The sequence below is a fragment of the Thamnophis sirtalis genome, unplaced genomic scaffold (genome assembly GCF_051295495.1).
Source record: "Thamnophis sirtalis isolate CommonGarterSnake01/CBP01778 unplaced genomic scaffold, rThaSir2_p1.2 scaffold_12, whole genome shotgun sequence".
Taxonomy (NCBI): domain Eukaryota; kingdom Metazoa; phylum Chordata; class Lepidosauria; order Squamata; family Natricidae; genus Thamnophis; species Thamnophis sirtalis.
The window spans coordinates 24,766,376-24,788,952 of record NW_028261392.1 but is presented as its reverse complement, the minus strand read 5'-3'; the positions used below and the strand labels follow the sequence as shown (position 1 = coordinate 24,788,952).

General features: G+C 36.4%; 1 protein-coding gene across 3 annotated transcripts in view; it reads left to right on the top strand.

Moving 5' to 3' along the window:
- PCCA (propionyl-CoA carboxylase subunit alpha) overlaps positions 1 to 22,577 on the top strand; it is a 264,528-nt gene that overhangs the window by 206,698 nt on the left and 35,253 nt on the right. For all 3 annotated transcript variants that reach the window (XM_087726871.1, XM_087726870.1, XM_087726872.1), the window contains one exon: positions 2,989 to 3,042. In XM_087726871.1, coding sequence (XP_087582997.1) covers positions 2,989 to 3,042 — 54 coding nt within the window. The remainder of the gene's footprint in view (positions 1 to 2,988; positions 3,043 to 22,577) is intronic.

The following is a 22,577-nucleotide window of genomic DNA, read 5'->3' as shown; positions in this document are numbered from 1 at the left end:
GCAGTAGCCCCGACCCTTTGGAACGAGCTCCCCGTGGAGATTCGTACCCTCTCCACCGTCCAGGCCTTCCGCATAGCCTTGAAGAACTGGCTCGCCCGTCAGGCCTGGGGTTAAGGATAGTTACCCCGCCCGAATGATGAGTGTATGTTGCCTACTATTTTATTATATGTTGTATCTCAGTGTTTGTATTCCCCCTCCCCGGTTTTATGTGAGCCGCCCTGAGTCCCCTCAGGGAAAAGGGCGGCCTACAAATTCTAATAAAACCATAAAAACCAAACCTTTGTTCCAAAATAATGCAGCGTTTCAGCCGGTTAACAGTTGCAGTCATAAAATTTTAGTAGCGTATAGATTTTTAGTTTTTGTATTGGGTATGTTTTATATTGTATTTTTTCCTATGAAAGTTTACTATTGTGGTGGCATAAAGTATATTTAATAAATGAATATTTTTTATAATTTATTTACCTTTAAAATAAAAGGACTAGATACATTATCTTTTAAAAGAAAAAACATTTACTGTATTTTTCGGAGTATAAGATGCACCGGAGTATAAGACTAATCAAGATTTTGAAGAGGCAAATTAAAAAAAAAAGTTTTTGCACTTTGCAGACCTCCCAAAAACGGGCCCGTTTTTTGTCAAAAAAAGGACATGCATAGCCTTTAGGAGGCTTGTAGAGTGTTCCTGGGGGCTGGGGGGGGAATGAACAAAAAACAGGCCTGGGGGACGGGGTTTCGGGAGGCCAAAAATGCTGTATTCAGTGTATAAGACGCACCAAGATTTTCACCCTCTTTTTTGAGGGAAAAAGGTGTGTCTTATACTCACCTTTATACGGTACATTCAGATGCATTTTGCAATCTATGTCCTACTATATCATGTATACTATTTCTTCTGGATAAAAATAATAAAGATTGGTCCTAATTAAAAATATGTAAGATTCATCCTTTTAGATTAAAAAGTTTGGAATTTGGACCCTCATACACACAATGTTTCATCTTGATGGAAACTGAGTCAGAAAATATCACGCTATGGTACTTACATACAATATTCTGGTTCTGCCTTTAAAAAAAAATATACTGATAAATAAAACACCTGCCTGATCTTGATATCCCTTTTATCATTTTCCCATATCAACTACTTACTCATGTAGTGGACTTTTTTTCCCAGATAATGAAATTTGTTGTAATTCCAATATAAAAGATATAAAGATGAAGAGCACTCAATTTTTAAAAAAATTAAAGAATATTCTTCAGTTAACTAGTTTTGACAACCTCCTGATTAATTTGTATCTGTTTGTTTTGGCACATAAATTCTTCATTGTAGGCCCTGGTACTTTGTTCTTCTTTACAGTTTCCGAAGTGTGATTGTGTTTCCTCTCCTCCAGCAGTTGGGAAAACTGTATATTCCTGTTTCCTTTACAAATGTAAATGTCAGGTTTTTTGTATGATTTTTCCCATATTTTTCATTTTGTTAATCATTTTTGTTGAAATATATCCAGACTTGTTTCATTCTGCTTTGTTTTCCTATGAAACAAACTAGAGGGCTAAAACACGATGTATTAATTGAAAGTAAAAAGAAAAGGCAATATTATTGTTCTTATTTAAAATGCATCCATAATTGTTTAAAAGGGAAATGCTTCCAATAATTATTCCTTTCATGAAGCTTTTAAAAATTAGATAATATGACAAAAGTTATCTTAAAGTACATACTATATGTATTTCTATGTATGTGTGTTATTAAATACTTATGTTATCCTACTATTCCTTCTATATCCCTTATTCCACTGAATGTAAAATAGACATTTTGACCAAACAAAGGGTAAACCTGATTACTTTGATTGATTGTTTATTTGTTGTGCCTTCAAGTTAGTGGCAGGTGATTCTTGGCAAATGCTTGAACAAGATCTGATAGTTTTCTTAGCAAGATTTGTGGAAGTGGTTTGCCTTTGCCTTCTTCCTAAGGCTGAGAAAAGGTGGTGGCCCAAGGTGCTCACCTGACTTTTGTGCCTAAGGCAGAACTAGAACTCACAGTTTCCTGATTTTAATTTGGTTCCCAATTTTAATCTTCTCTTTGGTAGTTCTTTCATTAGGGAATTGTTTCCTATCTTGATTCTTTGTCATTGTATGTTGTAAATTACTCTTCTTAAGAATGAGAAGAAAAACAAAAGTAATTTACAAGGCTACTTATCCCAAGACTAAGGAGTCATCTTTAACAGAAGTCTCCAACCTTGGCAACTTTACAACTTTACGACTTGTGGACTTCAACTCCCAGAATTCCTCAGCCAGCTGGTTGAGGAATACTGGGAGTTGAAGTCCACAAGCCACTTACCCCAAAACTGTGCATCTGCTGAGGGTAAGCAGCAGCTCTCCAAAGCATATGCCTTTTAATTAAATTTGGGAGTTGGAAAAGATGCTACCAGATGCTTTCTGATTTTTTTTTTACCACCATAGAATAACATGGATCTTCTCATACAATGTCCCAAATCATTAAGTACATTTTATGGTTGAATGGAGATTAAGATCTATTGCATAGGCCAAAAATTAACCCACTGTATTGAGCTCAAATTAATTTGTTGCAGAGCTCTGTGTAAGTGGAAACAAGACAAATAGACAAAATTTACAAAAATGCAAGACAAATAGAAAAAAAAATTAGTAGTGGTCTCTGACAATATATGTGGACATTTAAGATTTCTATCTTATTTGATCAGTGATTGATGGAAAGAGAATTGATTATAGTCAATTCTGATTGTTTGGCTGATTATAGTCCATTTTTGAAAGATAGTGAATCCAGTGTCCATTCCATTCAGCTGTGAAAACTAAATACTGTCAAACATTAATATAACTCTTATTTTCTTGCATCACATACATTTCTGCTTTAACCATGAGTTTCATTGAAAGTGACAAATGTCTCTGGTTTCATAAGCAATTTGTTAGAATTCTTAGGGAGAAAATTTCTTGTTGATAAGACTATAATTGTTATTCTGTTCCTTCCAGTGCCTTTCTCGAGATGCTGGTGGAAATCTTAGCATTCAGTTTCTTGGAACAGTGGTGAGTAATGCTAAACTTTACCAGGTATTCGTAGACATTTTTATAAAAAAATAACATACAGTTTTCATTTTACATTTTATACACATTTAATATACGGTGTTCATTTCACATTTCTGTATTATTTAATTATGTATGAGTACTTGTATTTTGATTAAAAGGAGGAAAAACGTCCCCCCCCCATATTTTGAGCTTTTATTGTTTAGAAATAAAGACAGCTAGGACAATCAGTGGAATAGCTTGCCTCCAGAAGTTATGGATACTCCATCACTGGAGGTTTTGAAGAAGAGATTGGAAAGGCAGTTGTCTGAAATGGTATAGGTTCTCCTGCTTGAACACGGATTGGATTTAGAACCTCCAATGGCCTTCCATTATTCTGAATTTCAACTGGCCTTTGACTGACTTGAATTCTCAGCTGAGAGGAAGCACATTCATATTTTTCAACAGAATCACAATCAAACAATAGACTTTTTTTGTGCATACTTTTAGTCATTGACATTGAGTCTTTATTGATTAGCCCTTGGGCCATATCAAAGTCCAAAGTTCCAGAAACAATTGTTACTAACATTTGATAAAGCAATTTAAATTGACATTTGATAAAATATGATTTAAAATGGAATTGGAATAAAATACAACAATTAAAAGCAAGAGACATAGAAGATTCTGCTAGAAATAATAAATACATTTGAGGCCTTGCAGATAAAATGGGCTGTGATCATTTAAGGAAAGAAAAGAAACACTGCAAAACAGAAAACATAACAGTAGTAGATCCTTCAAGACAAGACAGGATGCATCTTTGCCCTCTTAAGAAGAGAAAGAAAAGAGTCGTGATAATTGGTGACTCACTATTATGTGAAATTCAGACAAATGTATGCTGTCTAGCCATGTCAGCTTGCAAAGTGGCTGTCTGCCAGAAACAAGGATCAAAGATGTGACAGAACAAATTTCAAGATTTTAAGTTCAATAACATACAATTTTGCTAATATCTGCAAGAACAGATTGTCATGCATAATAACCTCCTCCTCCTCCTCCTCCTCCTCCTCCTCCTCCTCCTCCTCCTCCTCCTCCTCCTCCAGCAGCACTGGATGGAGTGGATACCCATAGAACCCACTAAAGAACTGGCCCAAATCCAAACAGACATAATTGTAAATTAAATGAAAAACTATGACATCATTTCTAAAGGACTGAGAATGAAGAATCCTCTACAATTTACCTAATTGCACTTTCTACAGGGTTGTAGCTCAGGGTTGAAATGAGGGGTCCTTGGTGCTCTATGACTTGGTTGTTTTTTGCACATGTTTCATTACCCAAACTAGGTAACACCAACCCAACATAAGGCTAGTCTAGGACGACATTATATTGTAATCTTCCTAAGCACTAAATCCCAACATACCCCACAAACATAGACCTAAAGCCATTGCTTCTGACAAAACATCATTCTCTGCCATCACACTGTATATCTTTCTATCCACCAATAATTATATCATCATTGGCAATAACATGTAGCTGCAAATCACTGGCTTGGCCGTGCACACACACACACACACACACACGCACACACACACACACACACACACACACACAAAATGTTAAGCATTATTAAAATAGCAGATACATTTAGTGAACTTACCTAATATGATTCAAATCAACAGTCTGTAACATATATAATAATTTAAAGAATATGAGATAGTTGCTTTTTGTAGGATTGTTATAGTCTTTGTCAGGAACAAGAAGCAGATGGAAAATGAATTCATCAGCTTAGCAATACTCAAAACTCTGGTTTCAGATAGGGAGCCACAACCTTCAGTTGTGAATTCCTGATGTTCCAATTTGCCACTTTTTCCCTGCAGTTCTCTTCAAATGAGGTAGAAGGCTTTTTATGGGGTGCCTCTGAAAACAGGCTGGGAATAAATAGTTTGGAAGAATTTCAGGAAGAAAACAGGGAAATGACTGGTTGCTTTTTGCTCCTGTATTCTGCATCCAATTAATCTAGAAGTGATAATCAGGCTTTGTCACATTTACTTGTATGTCATATAAAATACAAGACAGATTGGCTGGCTGTGTGTATGTTGAAGCTATACATGATTCTATTATTACATAATATATATGTAATATTATGTTTAAGAGTATATTTGAATTTCAACTTCTGTTTGTTGGGTATGATGAAATAAATGGTGCATTTGGAATGTAACTGGTGGATTCCCTTTTATATTTATACGGTTCTACTATGAATCTCAGTGATACAAAATCAAATGAGGTTAATGTAATTTAAATCTCATTTTAAATTAAATTTTCTTTCTATTGACAATATTTTTTTAAAAAATTAAAAGATGAGATTTTATTTCTCATTACTCTTAAGTGCTTCAATGTACAAGTAAAATAAGCAGGTTTTTTATAATATTTGAACAACTTGAATGCTATTAATATGACCCTTGACACCACATCACAATTAGATTTCAAAGGAAGCATTTCAGATGTAACAGCGATTAATGACAACCATTGGAAACAATTTTGAACTCCATCAGTTTAACTCAGGAGGGCAAACTTAATATGATAATTTATCTAGTTGAATTGTATCATCTTAGCAGGGAAATATGCAAATATGTGACCCTTACCTAGCATGTAAAATAGCTGCTGTGCTGGTAAATTTATCAGTTCCATTAATGAACTTTGGGGAACTTTGGAATTTTCAGCATTTGTTCCCTTGGAGGCTGGAAACCAAACCTGAACTCATACTGGGACCATTCTGGTCTGCATATTTCCATAATTTGCTGCTGCTACTAATATGACAGCAAGACGCAAATAACTGTTTCTAATAATATCTGATGGAGTTGTGGAGGACAGCATTTTAATGTAGTAAAAGACCTCCCTGTGGGATTGTTATTGGCACTATAGAACAGCAGTTACACAGTTGCAACAATAGTCCCTTAATTGATTCGTTTAATTAGCAAGAGATGAAGCTTGTGCTACGTTTTGTCATCTGAGATCATGGAAAATTATACACCAAGTCTCTGTTTGTACCACGCATTTTCCTATTTTTATTATGTATGAGGAATGAAAGTAACTAGCCCTGCAAAGCAGATGTTTGAAGGTACAGTATATGTTAGAATACTTAAAAGTTTCATTGGTTTTCAGTGTAGATAAATTGTTGGAAGCCACTGATAATGATGGATTTGTCTGATATTTCTGTTACAAGGTTTGTGGACAATTCTGCTGGTCTGTTTTTGGCCTTTATATTTTTTAATTTTACTAATAAGTACTAGTCATGTAGTACTAGTTACATATTTATGTTTTACCAACCTTTATCACACTGAACTTTTATATCTTGAATTCTAATTCGGGTAATTTCATCTAACCTATTTATGGTACTAGCGACTTCCTTATTTAACAGAAGGCCATTATACAGCCTAGATCTGGATGGCAAACCTATGGCACACGTCACAGAGGTGGCACGCAGAGCCCTCTCTGTGGGCACGTGCACCATTGCCCGCTGGTCTTCGCGGGCACCGGAGCACCGGAAATGGCCCAAAACCAGGCCGTTTTCAGACAGTTTTTGGAGTGTTTTCAGGCCATTTTCAGGCAATTTCCAGGCCATTTTTGCCCAAAAAACGGCCAAGAAACAGGCATGCATGTGCTGACCAGCTTGTGATTTTCCAATAATTCCTGATATATCAACCATTTGTCTTTGCTTCCTGTTTCTCTTCTATGGAATCCTTGTGCAGAGATCCACAGAGGTGTTTTGGGGCACAACTTGGGTTTATATCTATTCCATAGTCTCAATATGGCACATTTAATAAAATTATTTTAAAATCCACACTAATTTTAACTTTATCGTGCTGTAACTATCAACACCATCCAAACCTAAGGTGTGGCTTTATATTTATAAAAGTATTTTATTTGGATTAGAAGAACTGATTAGAGAATGGATTAGAAGGTAAATTTCCATTGTTCTTCCCGATCCTTATATAAGCTCTTCTAGTTTAGACTAGTATTTATTACTCAATGAATTGCTAAATTTTATGGGAATCCATGTAAGATCATTTATGCAATTTCATGAAAAGCTGTCTTTATGATACTTACATCCTAGTATCTTTTATGATCCAAAAAAAGACTTTAGCAAAAGTTGTACTTATTCTTGGACAAAGCTGGACCAAAATACTTAAAATAATAGATTACAATTTATACTTCCAAGTTATGTCTGTCAATAAATGCATGTACAAAAAATTGCGTTACCTAGAGATTTCCAAAAGAAAATTTAAAAGCAGAAAAATTTATTAGGTCTTGATTAGCGTAGGATATCATACACATGTAGTCCCTCTCCTAATTTAGCAAAGATTAACACAACAGATTGTGGTATGAGTAATAGATTTGTACAGTGTCCTTCCTGTTTCTCTTACTCTGTGCTTGATTATTTGAGTGGAAGAGGGCTAATGAGGAACTAATGAAAATGCAGCAAAGAAATTCAATAATAAGAAAGATAATGTACAAAAGTGTGCTTTAGTACAATTAGTAAGTTAGTGCCTAAAGCAATAAATATTCAAGCTTTTAGCAGGGCTAACTTTCCAGCAATCACCTTTAAATTATATATAGTGAGAGGGTGAGAAAAAGAGTAGTGAATTGGGTTATTGGTTATCCTTGGATGTTTGTGAGTTGTATGTGACAAATTTTCTCTGTTTTAATCCTTGTAACTGCCACTTGTTGAGATAGGCAACTATATAAATCATATAAATAAACAATAAATACTTCAGAAGAGAAATAAAATTATGTAAATACAGTTCTGAAAATATTTGTAGCCTTAATCTGTGATAAACTCTGTTTTTTCTATTCACTAAGGCATGCCATAACAGCCACATTCTATGTGACATGTTGGCATTTGTATGCAGTAAACTAGGAATAGTAATTTAAAATGTGTACAAAAGAGAGGAAACCACTCTCTTAAACCATTCTAGAATGTGAACTGATAAGAGCATCAGAGTCTCCGTAGTGCAGTGATCATCAGTTGATTTCTTTGGTCCTTTGGCAGTAATCAGACAAAAAAAATAGCTTGGAGAATCGGACATTTTACATATTTGTCCACATTCTTGAGTAAAACATCTTATAGGCTTACCTTATTTCAATACAGTATGGTTTGATTTTCTACATTTAAGCTTAATGGATTTGCTGCTGTTTCCTTTCTCAAACCTGGCAGCCTTGTTAATTGAGGAAACAGGTAATGGAAAAGCCAATGCATGATTTGTCCTACCTTGGCATATGATCAGGAAAACACAGAAAGGCTGGATGGCACAGTTCCTGGTTAATTTTATGATATCACAAATTAGTATAAGGTTTTTTTCCCCCCTGTGTCTTGCCTTAACTTAGTATTTTGTAAGAATACTGATCATAAGTCCTTGCCCTCAGTCATTGAAGCCTTGGTCATTTCACGCTTGAGCTACTGCAATGTGCTCTGCATCAGGCTACCCTTGAAGATCATGCAGAAGCGTAAACTGATGCAGAGGGCAGTGGTGTGGGCAGTCTTTGGGTCCCTAGAATGGCCCATGTTATACCACTGTTCCATAAGCTGCACTGGCTGCCAGTCTGCTTACAGGTCAATTCAAGGTGTTGTTTGTTACCTACGATGCTCTGCACGGCATGGATCCAGGTTACTTGAGGAACTGTCTCACCCCAATGGGATAGGCAGAGGAGCCAGGCTGTGGATTCTATTTGTCAAGGAATTTCAGATGGCGGATCCAGAAGAGCCTTTCTGCCGAGGCCTCAACCCTTTGGAATATCTTGCTCTGAAATGAGATTGGTTCTCGCCCTCTTGACTTTCCGCAAAGGCCTGAAGACCTGGCTCTGCCAGTTGGCCTGGGGCCTTAATGGGGGAATTTCACAGTGGAGGTGGATGATTGGCTAATAGTGACTCCCACCTCCCCCTCAAACATTCTGCTCTTTTCCTCCCCATCTTTTAGTTATGATTTGTATTTTTTTATGATTTTATTACAATTTTATACACTTGTATGTGTATGTTTATGTGTATGTGTATGTGTGTATGTGTGTGTGTGTGTATATACATATATACATATATACATATATACATATATACATATATACATATATACATATATACATATATACATATATACATATATACATATATACATATATACATATATACATATATACATATATACATATATACATATATACATATATACATATATACATATATACATATATACATATATACATATATACATATATACATATATACATATATACATACACACACACACACACACACACACACACACACACACACACACACACAAACACACACACACAGTTTTATTTTGATGATGTAACCCACCCCCAGAGAGTGAACAGGCCTTGCAGCAAGATGGGCAGCGAACAAATTAAATGAATAAATAAAATATAATTCAGTAGGATATGTAATATATATTACATGCTGAGTAGGAGATACACCTCACATCCCCAACAAAGAAGCATCTATTGATCTTAAACGGGCTTTGGTTCATTAAATATGTTAATACAAATAGATTTAATTGTGGGGTGAAAAATGTCCCATTTGTTGACCTACTATTCATGTGCAGACTTTGGTAATATTTATGAGAAAGTAAACCCTAAAATACAGGTTCTTTTTGGTTAAATTTCTTACATTATTTAAAACACATAATTTCAGATTTTTTTCTTTTGTAAATGTATCTTGTTCTTCCATCTTCTATTTATTTAATAGTTGTTTTAAATGGTCCCTACCAGCTTAGCTGACATAGATGCTGAACATTTTACTACAATGAGCAATGTATCACTGAGGTAATTTTCTTAGCACTGCGCTTGTTCATCTGTATACTGAAATTACAAAGATGTTTAGTGCCCATGTATGCTAGAACCCAAAACTGTATTACTAGACTTAATATGTTAGTAATTTTGCACCTGCTTTAAAAGCATTCAAAAATAAAAGGCCATCAGGAATCATCTGATGATGATCTATTGAGTACCTTAAATTTATAGGTGTTCTCCAGATTAAAAAGATTACAGCTTCCATCATCATCAGAATATGTGAGTTGTGACCATTACCAGTATGATCATAAATATAGGGGGGAAATTGGTCAGATGAGTCTGCATTCATGTCTAGGAATTCTCTTTTTCCTGCTCAAGCACACATGGACGCATAAGTATCACCAATCTTCCTCTTTAGTATAATGGATTAGGTACTAATTTATCAGTACCTGAATTTTTTAATGTGGAATTAAGTCAGATGTTGAATGCCAAATACTGCTAGAATTCTATGTATTCTATAGAATGTGGCTAGCCATATTCTGAACCTTACATTGTGTATTTTACAGGGGACGCTTCTGGTTTGATTACAGAACATGTAAATTCAGCCATTAGAAAGTGTTGACAAAATCATATAAACTAGGCATCGAAGGCTTTATTTTCAGTAGTCAGTAAGCTAAGAGGATTTCCTATTTATTATATATTTGTGACAGTACAATGAAAAGCTCAATTATGTTTCCAGCCTAACTTTTAATATCTGCAAAATGTACTCTATTTTTTTGGCATGTTTACTTTTGCCATCTGTTTAGTAATAAATTGGGTTCGATCATTTTTTGTTTTGATTTCCAAAGCTCCTCTGGCTTTGTCTTAATTCTCATAGTTACCAGGCAAAAGTATCTGAAACCCTCCCTCCCTTTTTTGTAATACAATTGTTTTTTCCCCCCTTTTTTGTTTTTGTAATACGAAAGAATATTAGGAGCGTCCTGCATTTCCAGCCTAACTTTCAAACATTTTCTGTGCTAACCTTTTTTTAGTCTATGAAGCTATAGCTGATATTTAGGGTATTAAAAAAAAATCTTGGACAAGTTTATTTGAACAATGTAAAGTCAAAGAATCAGCAGCAAAAGCAAATATTTCTAATTCTTCTGCTTTTTTCTTTGGTGTTTACCCTGGAGTCACTGTCTTCCTTAGATAAAACGATTTGATATTAAACAGTTCCTCTAATTTTACAAAGCTCTGTTTCTTTTTATGGCAACACACACTGTGCAGGAAGGTCATTATGCCGAATGGGGCGGGGCGGGGGAAGCTGTCAGCATAAAAGGGAAAGTTAATGCTGCACATGTTGGCTTTGTTTATGGGGTTCCTGGAATGTGTTGAGAGTCATTCCAAGCAAGGGCTTGAAATAATTTGTTGCAATATGCTGGAATACCTACTTCACGGGGTACTTCAACAAGAAGAATCGTTTTTGTTTAAAAGTAGAGTTGTATAAATACATTAGCCCAAAGGGTGTAGAATATTTAATAGCGTTTGCGACACAAGAAAACATACTGCATAGCTGCATCTATTTATATTTGTTCAACTTCTTATTCCTTACGGTTAAAAGGAGCATATTGATATTGCATATAATCAGCTCCAGCTGTAAAAATAGAAAGGCAGTGCTCATACCCATTTATTCTGCACTTCGACATAGTTGGGATTGTAGTCAAATGCTATAGTGCATGCATAATATACAGGTGCTGTTTTTTCTAATTTCCTGTGAGGACCAATGAATATATGCAGAGATTTTCTTGGCAAGATAGGGAAATATTCCATGATGAACATTCCACCTATTGAATTGTAAACACGTGGATGACATTCATGAATTGTGAAGAATTCATAATGGAACTTTTGCACAGGAATAAGGCGTTAGACTTAAAAAGTTCTGCATTTGGTTATTAAATTTTGAATGACATGTAGAAGAGATAAAAGGAAGGCGACCACCCAGGAAACATTAGAAAGGGCCATCAAAAACAAATTCCTCAGACAAATGAAGCACCTGCTTGAAGAATTGAACTCAAGAAGATGAGTTTTCTTTTTCTTTCTATGATTGAATCTGGAAGACCAAATTCCCTTTCTGTGACTTTAAAAAAAGCCCACTGAGTCAGACTAAGGAAAGTCCTCAATTAATTAATTTCTTTCCATTAAGAGCTGACTAAAGTGGTATATGATTTATGTCTCGTGAAGAATAAAGGGCCAGGCAGTCTTACATTTCTACTGTGCCAGAAGATAGTTTAGGGTGACTTAAATTCATACAGGTTTTTTTTTTCATTCCTGTGAATCCCTGGCATGAAAAGGAAATTAGAAAATTACAAATCATGAAAACCTACCACTCTTACGTCACATTGCCTAGCATCCTTGACAACATGGATGATTCAGTGAGTTTGCCTTCCTTTGTCTTTAATAATTGCAGCTTGTGAATGAGTGACAGAGTTTTTGATAAATGTAAGATCTTTAGCTTGCATTTTCTCTGTTGAAGTGTATAAAGACTGGGACCAGATATCTCCTCTCCAGAGAAGTGCACTGTCAGGCTTCCAAGTAACACCCCCAGCGAAAGAAGACTCTGAGGCTTGAAGTTCCTCAAAGTTCCACTTTATTACAGATGTCATATTGGCACACCTGGGCAAACCCGAATCTGAAAGCTTCCAGGTTTTCCCCACCCAAGTGAAAGTCCTAGCCCTTGCCCAGAAGCCACATGTCCATCACATGGCCCAATCAGGCACCATTCCAATTGAAGATGCCTTCCAGTCATACTCCTCCAGGTGCAGGGCATGATGTCCTTGACTCTGAGAAAGGAATGTTGTTATAACTATATATCTCCCATACTCCATATAACCCCCCCTCCAATTTTCCCACAGCAGTGAATGTGGCAGGCCTGAAGGCCTAATGCAAAAGATGGCTTCCAGGCCTGACATGCAGTGGAAATTTTTATACAGGTCATCCTTGACTTAAGGCCACAGTTGAGCCCAAAATTTATGTTGTTAAGTAAGACATTTGTTAAGTGAGTTTTGCCCCATTTTACGGCATTTCTTGCCAGAGTTGTTAAGTGAATCACTGCAGTTGATAAGTTAGCAACATGCTTATGTGAATCTGGCTTCCCCATTTAGTTTGCTTGTCAAAAGGTTGCAAGAGGGGACCACGTGACCTTGGGACACAGCAACGGTCATAAGTATGAACCAGTTGCCAAACATTTTAATTTTGACCACATGACCACCATTCCAACTGGGTCCATACAAAGGTCATATGTGTGAAAATGGTCATAAGTCACTTTTTTCAGTGCTGTTGTAACTTTGAACAGTCACTGAATGAACTGTTGTAAGTCAAGGTCTACCTGTACAGTGGCAGCGTTTTCATATGGCTTAGAATATTTCAAGGCAAAAGCTCATGACTGTTTTGTTACAGTTATGATGGCTGAAGAAGTAAGAAAGTAGGAGGGATTAGTCCAAGTAAGTGTTCATACACCATGGACTATTGTTTTTTTTTTTTTTTAAATATAGTTTTTATTAAACATTATCTTTAAAAAACAGAAAAACACAATACAGCGACATAAATACAACGACATAAACAAGACAAATCATACATAACAATATAGAGTAAAACATACAGATACAGATACCGTTTTAAACATACAACCCCCCTCCCCCCCCCACGGTGACAGTCATTCACAGCCCAGTTTTCCTTTCTTTCCTCAATTATTAGATCTCTAAGCCACATCTTCTCATTGCAAGATTCAGGGATCTATTACAGTACTTATGTTAACTTTCCCCATTTTAAGTCCCTGCTGTTCTCCTAGTCGCCCACATATACCATAGGTTCCAGCTAAGATAATGTTCTGTTTCTCCTTTGTCCCTCAGCCAACCCGTCATTCTATCCATTTCTGCACATTCGTAGATCTTTTTAATTAATGCGTCTTCCGGCGGTATAGTGGTGGATTTCCAAAATTGTGCATAGGTTATTCTTGCGGCCACAATTATATGCAGGCTCAAATGCCATATTGAACTACTTATGTTATCTGGTTTGATGCTTAGTAACAGGTTCTCAGGTCTCCATTCAATGTTTGCCCCGGTAACCTCTTTTAACCATTTTTTAATCCTTTTCCAATATTTCGTGGCCTCAGTACAGGACCACCAAATATGGTAGAATGTGCCATCCTTTCTTCCACATTTCCAACACAATGGAGATAACCCAGGAAACATCTTAGCTAACCTCGTTGGGGGGAAGTGCCACCTATAAACCATCTTGTATATGTTTTCTTTGAATGCAGTGGATGTTGTAAGTTTAATGGTCTTACTCCATAGATCCCACCATTTGCCCATTTCAATTTCATAACCTAGGTTTCTCTCCCATACTGTTAGAAGGCTTTTGTCCATCTCTTCATTAGTATCGTGGCAGGTCAAAAATTGGTAGATCTTCGATAACATTTTTTTGTCTCCACCAAACAAGATCTTATCTAGCCCCTGAGGGTTTGGGTAGATCCCGAAACGTGCCTTATCACTTTTAAACCTGTTTCTAACCTGTAAATATTCCCACCATTCCAAATTCCTGCCCTGTTGCTCTAATTCCATCTTTGTTTTTATGTTGCCCTCTTCTGTCATAATATCTTTATATGTTATGTTTCTTGTCCAATTAAATAAACTCGGATGCGTTAAGGCTTCTAATGGTGCCAACCAACATGGAACCCTAAGATAATATTTTTTCCTCATTTTTTCCCAGACCCTCATCAAAATCTTCCGAATATAATGTCCCATGAAGTACCTATGGGGGGTGTCTCTTTCTTGCCAGAGGGAGGCATGCCATCCCTGGGGGAGGTCATGTCCCTCTATAGCCAATAGGCGCCTTCTATTCAGCATCACCCAATCTTTCACCCATGTCATGATTGCTGCGTTATAGTATGCTTCCCAGTTGGGTACTCCGAAGCCTCCCAGTTCTCTGCGTTTTTGTAAAGTTTGGGCTTTAATTCGTGCTTTCTTGCCTTGCCATATAAACTGTGTCACTATTATCTCCAAGGATTTAAAAATTTTTTTGTCCAATTTAGTTGGTGCCGTTTGAAACAGAAACAAAAATTTTGGTAATACATAAGTCTTGACTGTCGCGATCCTGCCCATCAGAGACAATTGTTTGCTACTCCAATTAGTCATATCTTTGGATACCTGTTGTAGTAATTTCATATAGTTATCTACCTTGATAGAGGAACATCTCTCCGTCAGCCAAATTCCCAAATATTGTATTTTGTGGGCCATGTTGATCCCTAACAGGCTTTGTACTTCCCTTTTCTGGTTCAGAGTCATATTTTTAATTAGCAGTTTTGTCTTCTCTTTGTTTATACGTAGCCCCGCTATCCTACCGTACTCTTCTATTTTACATAAAAGTTGAATCCCAGACTCCATAGGGTCCTCCAGGATAAAGACAAGGTCGTCGGCGAAAGCCTGGACCTTGAATTCCTGAGCTTTAACTCGTAACCCTTTAATTTGTGTATCGCTTCTCACTATTCTAAGAAGGGGTTCTAATGTGAGGATAAACAGTAGGGGGGATAGCGGGCATCCTTGTCTTGTGCCTTTACCAATCACAATGTCACCCGCCTCTTCTCCATTTACCAATATTGTCGCGGTTTGTCGTACATAAATTGCCCGAATTGCATTTAAAAAACTTTCTCCAAACTTCATGTTTTCTAGTTGTGACAACATAAAATTCCAATTTACCCGATCAAAAGCCTTTTGTGCGTCAAGAAACATAAATGCCACTTGTTTATCTGGCCGAGCTTCATAATATTCTAAGGCATCCAAAATAATTCTGACATTGTCTTTCAAATGCCTTGACGGCAGGAAGCCGTTCTGATCCGAGTGTATAAATTTGTTAAGGAAAAATTTGAGTCTATCTGCCAGTATAGCTGCAAAGATTTTATAATCCACATTCAAAAGTGAAATGGGCCTGTAGTTTTTAATTTGGGTACGGTCAGCTCCAACTTTAGGCAAAAGGGTTATATAAGCCTCGGCCCATGATTTCGGTGCAATAGAGTCCGTCAAGACAGCATTAAATATTGCTATCATCTCCTGTCCTAAAATTTCCAAAAAAGATTTATAGATTTCAACTGGCAAACCATCCATGCCAGGAGTTTTGTTGTTTCCCATTTTTTTAACTGCCTTTTCTAGTTCCTCTAATGTTATCTTTTGGTTCAGTACCCCTTTTGCTTCATTTGAGATCTTGGGTAGATTTGCATTATCTAAAAATTCCTTAATTTGGACCTCAGAAACTTCTTCCCTACTATATAGTTGCTGAAAAAAGCCTTGGATAATTTCCTGTTTCTCCCCCTTGGTTTCTACTAATTCCCCTTTACTATTCTGCAGTTGAGCTATACGTCTGCTCTCTCTTTCTTTTCGAAGTCTATAAGAGAGCCAGCGACCTGGTTTGTTAGCATGCTCAAAAGAGTTTTGCTTAATCCCCCTAAGTTTTCGGGCGACATCCTCCTGGTCTAAAAGAGAGATCCCATGCTTAATTCTAGCCATTTCTTCTTTTTTCCTATCGTCTAGTGGGTTCTGTTGCAAGGCTTTTTCTACCACCTCCAGTTTAGTTACCCATTTTGCCCTCTCTTCTAATTTTTTCCTGTGGGTACCTATTGTATGTTTAATAGCTAGGCCTCTCATATAAGCCTTGGCCGTATCCCAAAGTATTTGTGGGGTTACTCCTTTCCTATTTTCTTCAAAAAAAAACCTCATTTCCCTTTTAAACATTTGCTGAAATTCTTGTTCTTTCACTATCTCTGTATTCATCATCCACCTTCTCTTCCTCCCCTGCCTTACTCCCTTCCACACCAATAAGAGTGGATTGTGATCGGCCCAGGTGTTGACCTCAATTGCTGCTTCCTTAATCAAGTCCCCAATTTCTGGTGTCAACCAGGCCATGTCGATCCTAGAACAGGATTGGTGTCTATGTGAAAAGAAAGTAAATTGTTGTTTCTGTGGGTGGAGTTCACGCCATACATCCTTTAATTCATATTCCTCCCTCATGTCTTCAAAGGTTTTGGGGAGAACTCTCCTCCTTTCTCTTAATTTCCCCCCCTTTTGGATGTTTCCTGGGTTGTAATCCATTGTCCTATCTGCCACCGCGTTATAGTCATCCACCACACAGATATGATCATAGCCTAACTCTGCAATTTTTAAATGCAACCTTCTAAAGAAGGTACTTTGGTTGTCATTCGGTGCGTATACGGCCACCAGCAAGATTTTATATCGACCAAATTTCAATTCGACCATTAATATTCTACCCTCCCCATCCGTATACACCAATTTAGAATCGATATGGTCTTTAACATACAACACAATGCCCCTTTTCTTTTCATCTGCTAAGCTTGTATACATTATACCCAGCCGGGGGTAATACAACACATTTTGCTGGTGGTTCGCTATATGTACTTCTTGCAAGCATGTCAAATCACAGTTCTTTTTCCGTAAAGCATTTAGTATTTTATTTCTCTTTCTTAGAGAATTCAAACCATTTATATTTAAGGAAATTAAGCGAAGTTCATCCGCCATGTTTATTTGTTTAAGGCTTTAGCTTTTGTTGTCTGCCTGGTTTGCGGTCTCTCATCTCTGCTTTGTTTCTCATTTCCCCCTTTCTCATCTCCCGGGACACTACTCTTTCGCTCACCATGGACTATTGTTCTGTCCCCCCTTCTCCGCTTGTTAACAGAAAGGCAGACAAACTTAAAAGGAAAGAACTTTATCAGTTCTCGGCTCAGACTGGATGCGAGTCCAAAAATAAACATAAATAAAGTCTCTGACAAGATAACAGAATGCAAAACAAAACTCTTACAAAGCAATGCACTTGTCCAAGTGTCTCCTTGAATCAGGGTTACAGAAAGCAAATCACTTCTCCAAGTGTCTCTCACAAACAAACCAAGACTGATGATCAATGAACGTTGAACGTTGACTCCTGCAACCAGGGCATGGCACCATCCGTCCTTTTATCACCAGAAGACACCACTAACGAGCCCCAGCTGCATTGTTAATCTTGCATCCTGAAAAGACTCACAGGAGACTTCTTCTGAGTCACAACAGACTATATATGATATCATAGGGAAAAGGGAAGCATAAAAGATAATTTGTTGAACATTGCTACTGTGAATCTTGGATTCTCCCATGCTTGTTAATTGTGGGGTTTAACTATGGATTCTCCCCTAGTTTGCTTTAGAACCCTAATATCCTCTTAGTTCTGTGTTTTAAGTCTCGAGAACAATATGTCCACAGAAATATCTGAGAAAGTACATGTTAGCAGTCTGTCTTCCTGTATCCTGAGTCAGATTCCAAAAAAAAAAAAAATAACAAGTGTGATGCAATTAACCACAAATCCTTCTAAAAGCAGATGGTGTGATTCAATAAATGTATTACGCAGAGGATAAAATCATAACAACATTTTCAGTTTGTTGGTAACTACAGGGTACTATAATAACACCAATTCAAATATTACAGTATATAATGATAGTAGTTTAAGAATTATAAACTTGGGCACTGGGAACGGCAACATTTTTGCCATTATGAGAACTCATTACATAGAACTCAAAAAGATTAAAAAGGAAGTATTTGGAATTCACATGCTATCTCCAGTATCAGGTCTACATCCTTTAGGTACTTCATTTTGGGGAGGTTTTCATATAAAGCTAGAATTGTTGATGAATAATAGAAATCAAATACCAGAAATAAATACAGTGTGTCTACAGAAATCACTATTCATGCTGATCATGTAAATAAATCACAATTTATGCTTGATAGGAATGACAATGGTAGACCATCTGAAAAAAATATTACTAAGTCATGTAAGTCATGCAAGAAACATAATCTGAAAAAAGTCAAATAGATTTTTTTAAAAAAATGTTAACATAATCTTTTGGGAAACTGTAGATTTATGGAATTAGGAAATATGATGCCCTGAGAAGTCAGTTCACTTAGTTAATAAATAAAAAAGAAATGTTAATAAATATAAACACCCCAGACTATCATTGATTGTTTTTTTAATTCCTTGTTAAAAGAGTAAAATGTTCCAGTAACATTCTGTAGCATTTTCATTTACTTTTAATCAAAGTCCTTACTTTAGATCCTCACAGTTCTGTGTGTTTTGTCTTCCTGCTGCTGTCTGTCAATATCCTATTTTTCCCCAGGATACCAACATGATTAAAACATGGTTAATATAATTGTTAATACTCTGAACATTTGAAATATTGAGATTGATACTGAAGTAGTATATTAAAATGGTATATAAACATACCAGGTATATAAATAAATGATGAAATAATCACATTGTATTAATAGTTGCAAAAGATCTTGCAAGCATAATCTTAGTTTCATTTAATTACATTACCATTTTACTGATTTAACTTCACAAACTCATTGCTTCATTATTTTGTGGATTAAGTCGGAAGAAGGAACACTTCAATGAGAAGAAGTTTTATTGTAACAATTTTTGGGTGCCTCCTTTACAAGAAAGAAGGAGCCAAACAATAGAAAAATAATTTTTTATGTATAGAAGGAAGGGTTACAGGGCAAAAAGTCCTAGGCATCTGATTTCCTGGCCAGTAAGGGGAAATGGGATCAGTTCAATGATTCAGGAATTAGGAGGGTGTATATTGAAATTGCTTGGAGAAACTTCAGTGTACTCATTCTACCACTTCCACAACTGGATGTAAGGAAGATTTAAGGCATCTCTTATTAAAAATGAAATACAGCATGCAAAAGTACTGCTCTATATTGTGAAAACTATGACAACAGGCAAGGCAACCCAATGTTGACAACCATGTAAGAAGTTACAGGCTTTATCCATAAGCACAAAAATACTTAGAGGTGGTAACTGTAGCTATAAAATAAAAATACCTCTGTTATTTGTGAGAAATACTGTCATATATCACAGCATATTAAAATGCACAGACATCAATCTGCCACCATAAGTATGAAGGTCATGGTTTTTCCAGTTTGATATGTCTGTGAAAATTGGACCATTAGAAAGGCTGAATGAAGAAAAATTGATATAAATTGTTCAAAAGAAACAGACCTAACAAAAGTGAAGCTGGAGGTGCATTATATGTACAGAAATGCATAAAAACAAGATTGAAAGCTTCCTAGAATGCATATGGGTTAATATAAAAGGAAAAAAAAGAATGATATTGTCATAGAGATATACAGCAGGCCATCAACCAAGCAGAAAAAATAGATAAACATTTTCCTAGCAAGTTAACAAATGTATGTAGGAAACACATCACAGTAGTAATGGAGGATTTTAACTACCCTGATATCAATTGGGAGACAAGCTCTGCATCGTGAGAAATAGAACAAGTTCCTGACTAACCTAGCTGATAACTTTCTCATCCAAAAGGTAGAGGAGGGAACTAGAAGAGCAACTATCCTGGGCCTAATTCTTACTAATAGAAGAAATGATAAAAGGGGATTGATGTTGCAGGAACTTTGGGGGAAAGTGACCATGTCATATTGGAATTCAATATAATGCAGACTCTCAAACTGGTGCCTTAGCCTTTAAAAGAGCTGATTTCAACCAACAGACAGAGCTTGGGAAGGATTCAATGGATGAAAATCTTAAAGGGGAAAACAACTCAAGAAGGTTGGGAACTCTAAAAATATGATTATAAAAGCCCAGTTTCACACAATATCAAAGAAAAAAAATAAGAAATCCAAGAGTAAATCAGTTGTACAAAGAACTCTCGGATAATTTGAAAGACAAAAAGGATAAGTATAAAAAATTGAAAGAAGGACACATACGGTAGCACATATACTAGCACATAGCCCGAATCTAAGGTTCTTAATGAACTAAGATTTACGACAAATGTCAAAAAATAATACAATATTTTTTCAACATATAAAAAATATGGAAAAATATCAAAGAAACAATTGGTCCGCTAAACACAGAAAGAAGTAAGCAATGGGGTACACCAAGGTTTTGTCTTAGGGCCAGTATTAGATGAAAGAATAGAAGGGGAACTCATCAAATTTGGAGATGACATCAAGCTGGCAGAACAGCCAACGCCCCAGAAGATATGCTCAAGATCCATCTGGAATCCATCGGGAATCCAGACTTGAACACTGGGCCATATCTAACAAAATGAAATTCAATGTAGAGAAAAGCAAGGTTTTACACTTAGCCAAAAAAAATCAAATCAAAATCAGGTACAGATTAGGTGAAACTTGACTCAATAGCAGTTAATGCGAGAGGGATCTATAGAGAATCATTTACATATGAGCCAGCAGGGTGCTGCAGTGCCAAAAAAAGCCATTGCAATGCTAGGCTGCATTAACTTAAGAAAGAATCAAGTTTTGGTCACTATGATGTAAAAAAAAGGACACTGAGATTCTGGAAAGAATGCAGAGAAGAACAACAAAGATGATTAGGAAACTGAAGGCTAAAACATATGAAGAACGGTTGTAGGAATTGGGTATATCTAGTCTAGTGAAAATAAGGATTAGGGATGACATGATAAGAAGAGGAGGGCATCTTGTTTTCCAAAGCACCAGAAAGCAAGACCAGAAGCAATGGATGCTAACTAACCAAGCAGAGAAGCAACGTAGAACTAAGGAGAAATTTTCTGTCAGAAAGACAGCTTGCATTCAGAAGTTATGGGTGCTCCATCACTGGAGGCTTTTAAGGAGAGCCATTTTTCTGAAATGGTATAATGTCTCCTGCTTCAGCAGGGGTTTGGACTGGGAGACCTCCAAGGTGCTTTCAACTCTGATCAAGTTTTATGTTCTATGATTGCAGAATAAATCATTTAGTACCAGAAGATACAGAATCATTGGGGGCACTAATACTGAAGCTTAAAGGTTTTGGACACACAATGCAAAACAAGAATTGTTGGGAAAATGCAGATGCTTGGGAAAATGCTGAAAAAAGGGTGTTAAGAGAAGTCAAGATGATTAGATACTTTGACCACTAAAAGAAGTGTGAGCGTGCATGTACTCCAGAAAGCAATAACCAACGGACAATCCTGATGAAAGACTTGGCTGTCTATCAGATCACAAGGAATTGAGAACAACTGAATCACTGAACAGTAAGGTACTCCACTGAAGGGTTGTGGGAAAGAAGTGGGAGACAAGACATTTGGTTTATCTGATCTAAGCCAAGGTGGCGCAGTGGTTAAATGCAGCACTGCAGGCTACTGCTAGATCAGCAGGTCAGCGGTTCAAATCTCACCGGCTCAGGGTTGACTCAGCCTTCCATCCTTCCGAGGTGGGTAAAATGAGGACCCAGATTGTTGGGGGCAATATGCTGACTCTCTGTAAACCGCTTAGAGAGGCCTGAAAGGCCTATGAAGCGGTATATAAGTCTACTGCTATCTAGTTGCATGGACGCACTATCTCTTTATTTTGACATTTTGGACATATATTTTAGTGAGAATGTTCATTTATTCATTTTCATTTGAAAAGTTGAACTCCCCATGAGTATTGCTAAGATTTGTTATGGGGGAAAACAATAATTGAGATTATTCAAAATAATTGGTGAGTGATTGGGGAACTTAGAATTGTTTAATGAACAATTCATATTCCAGAAAATTAAAGGTTGTGGATTAAACTTTAAAAAATAAAATCTGAAAAACAAATTGAAAGGATATCTTAATACCCTTGTAGGTATTTCAATTAGAATATGGATTCTTTAGTTATTTCAGTTGTTTATGAAAGACTGGTAAAATGAACATTGCTTACAATATACCAATGAAGAAGCCACACACACAATAT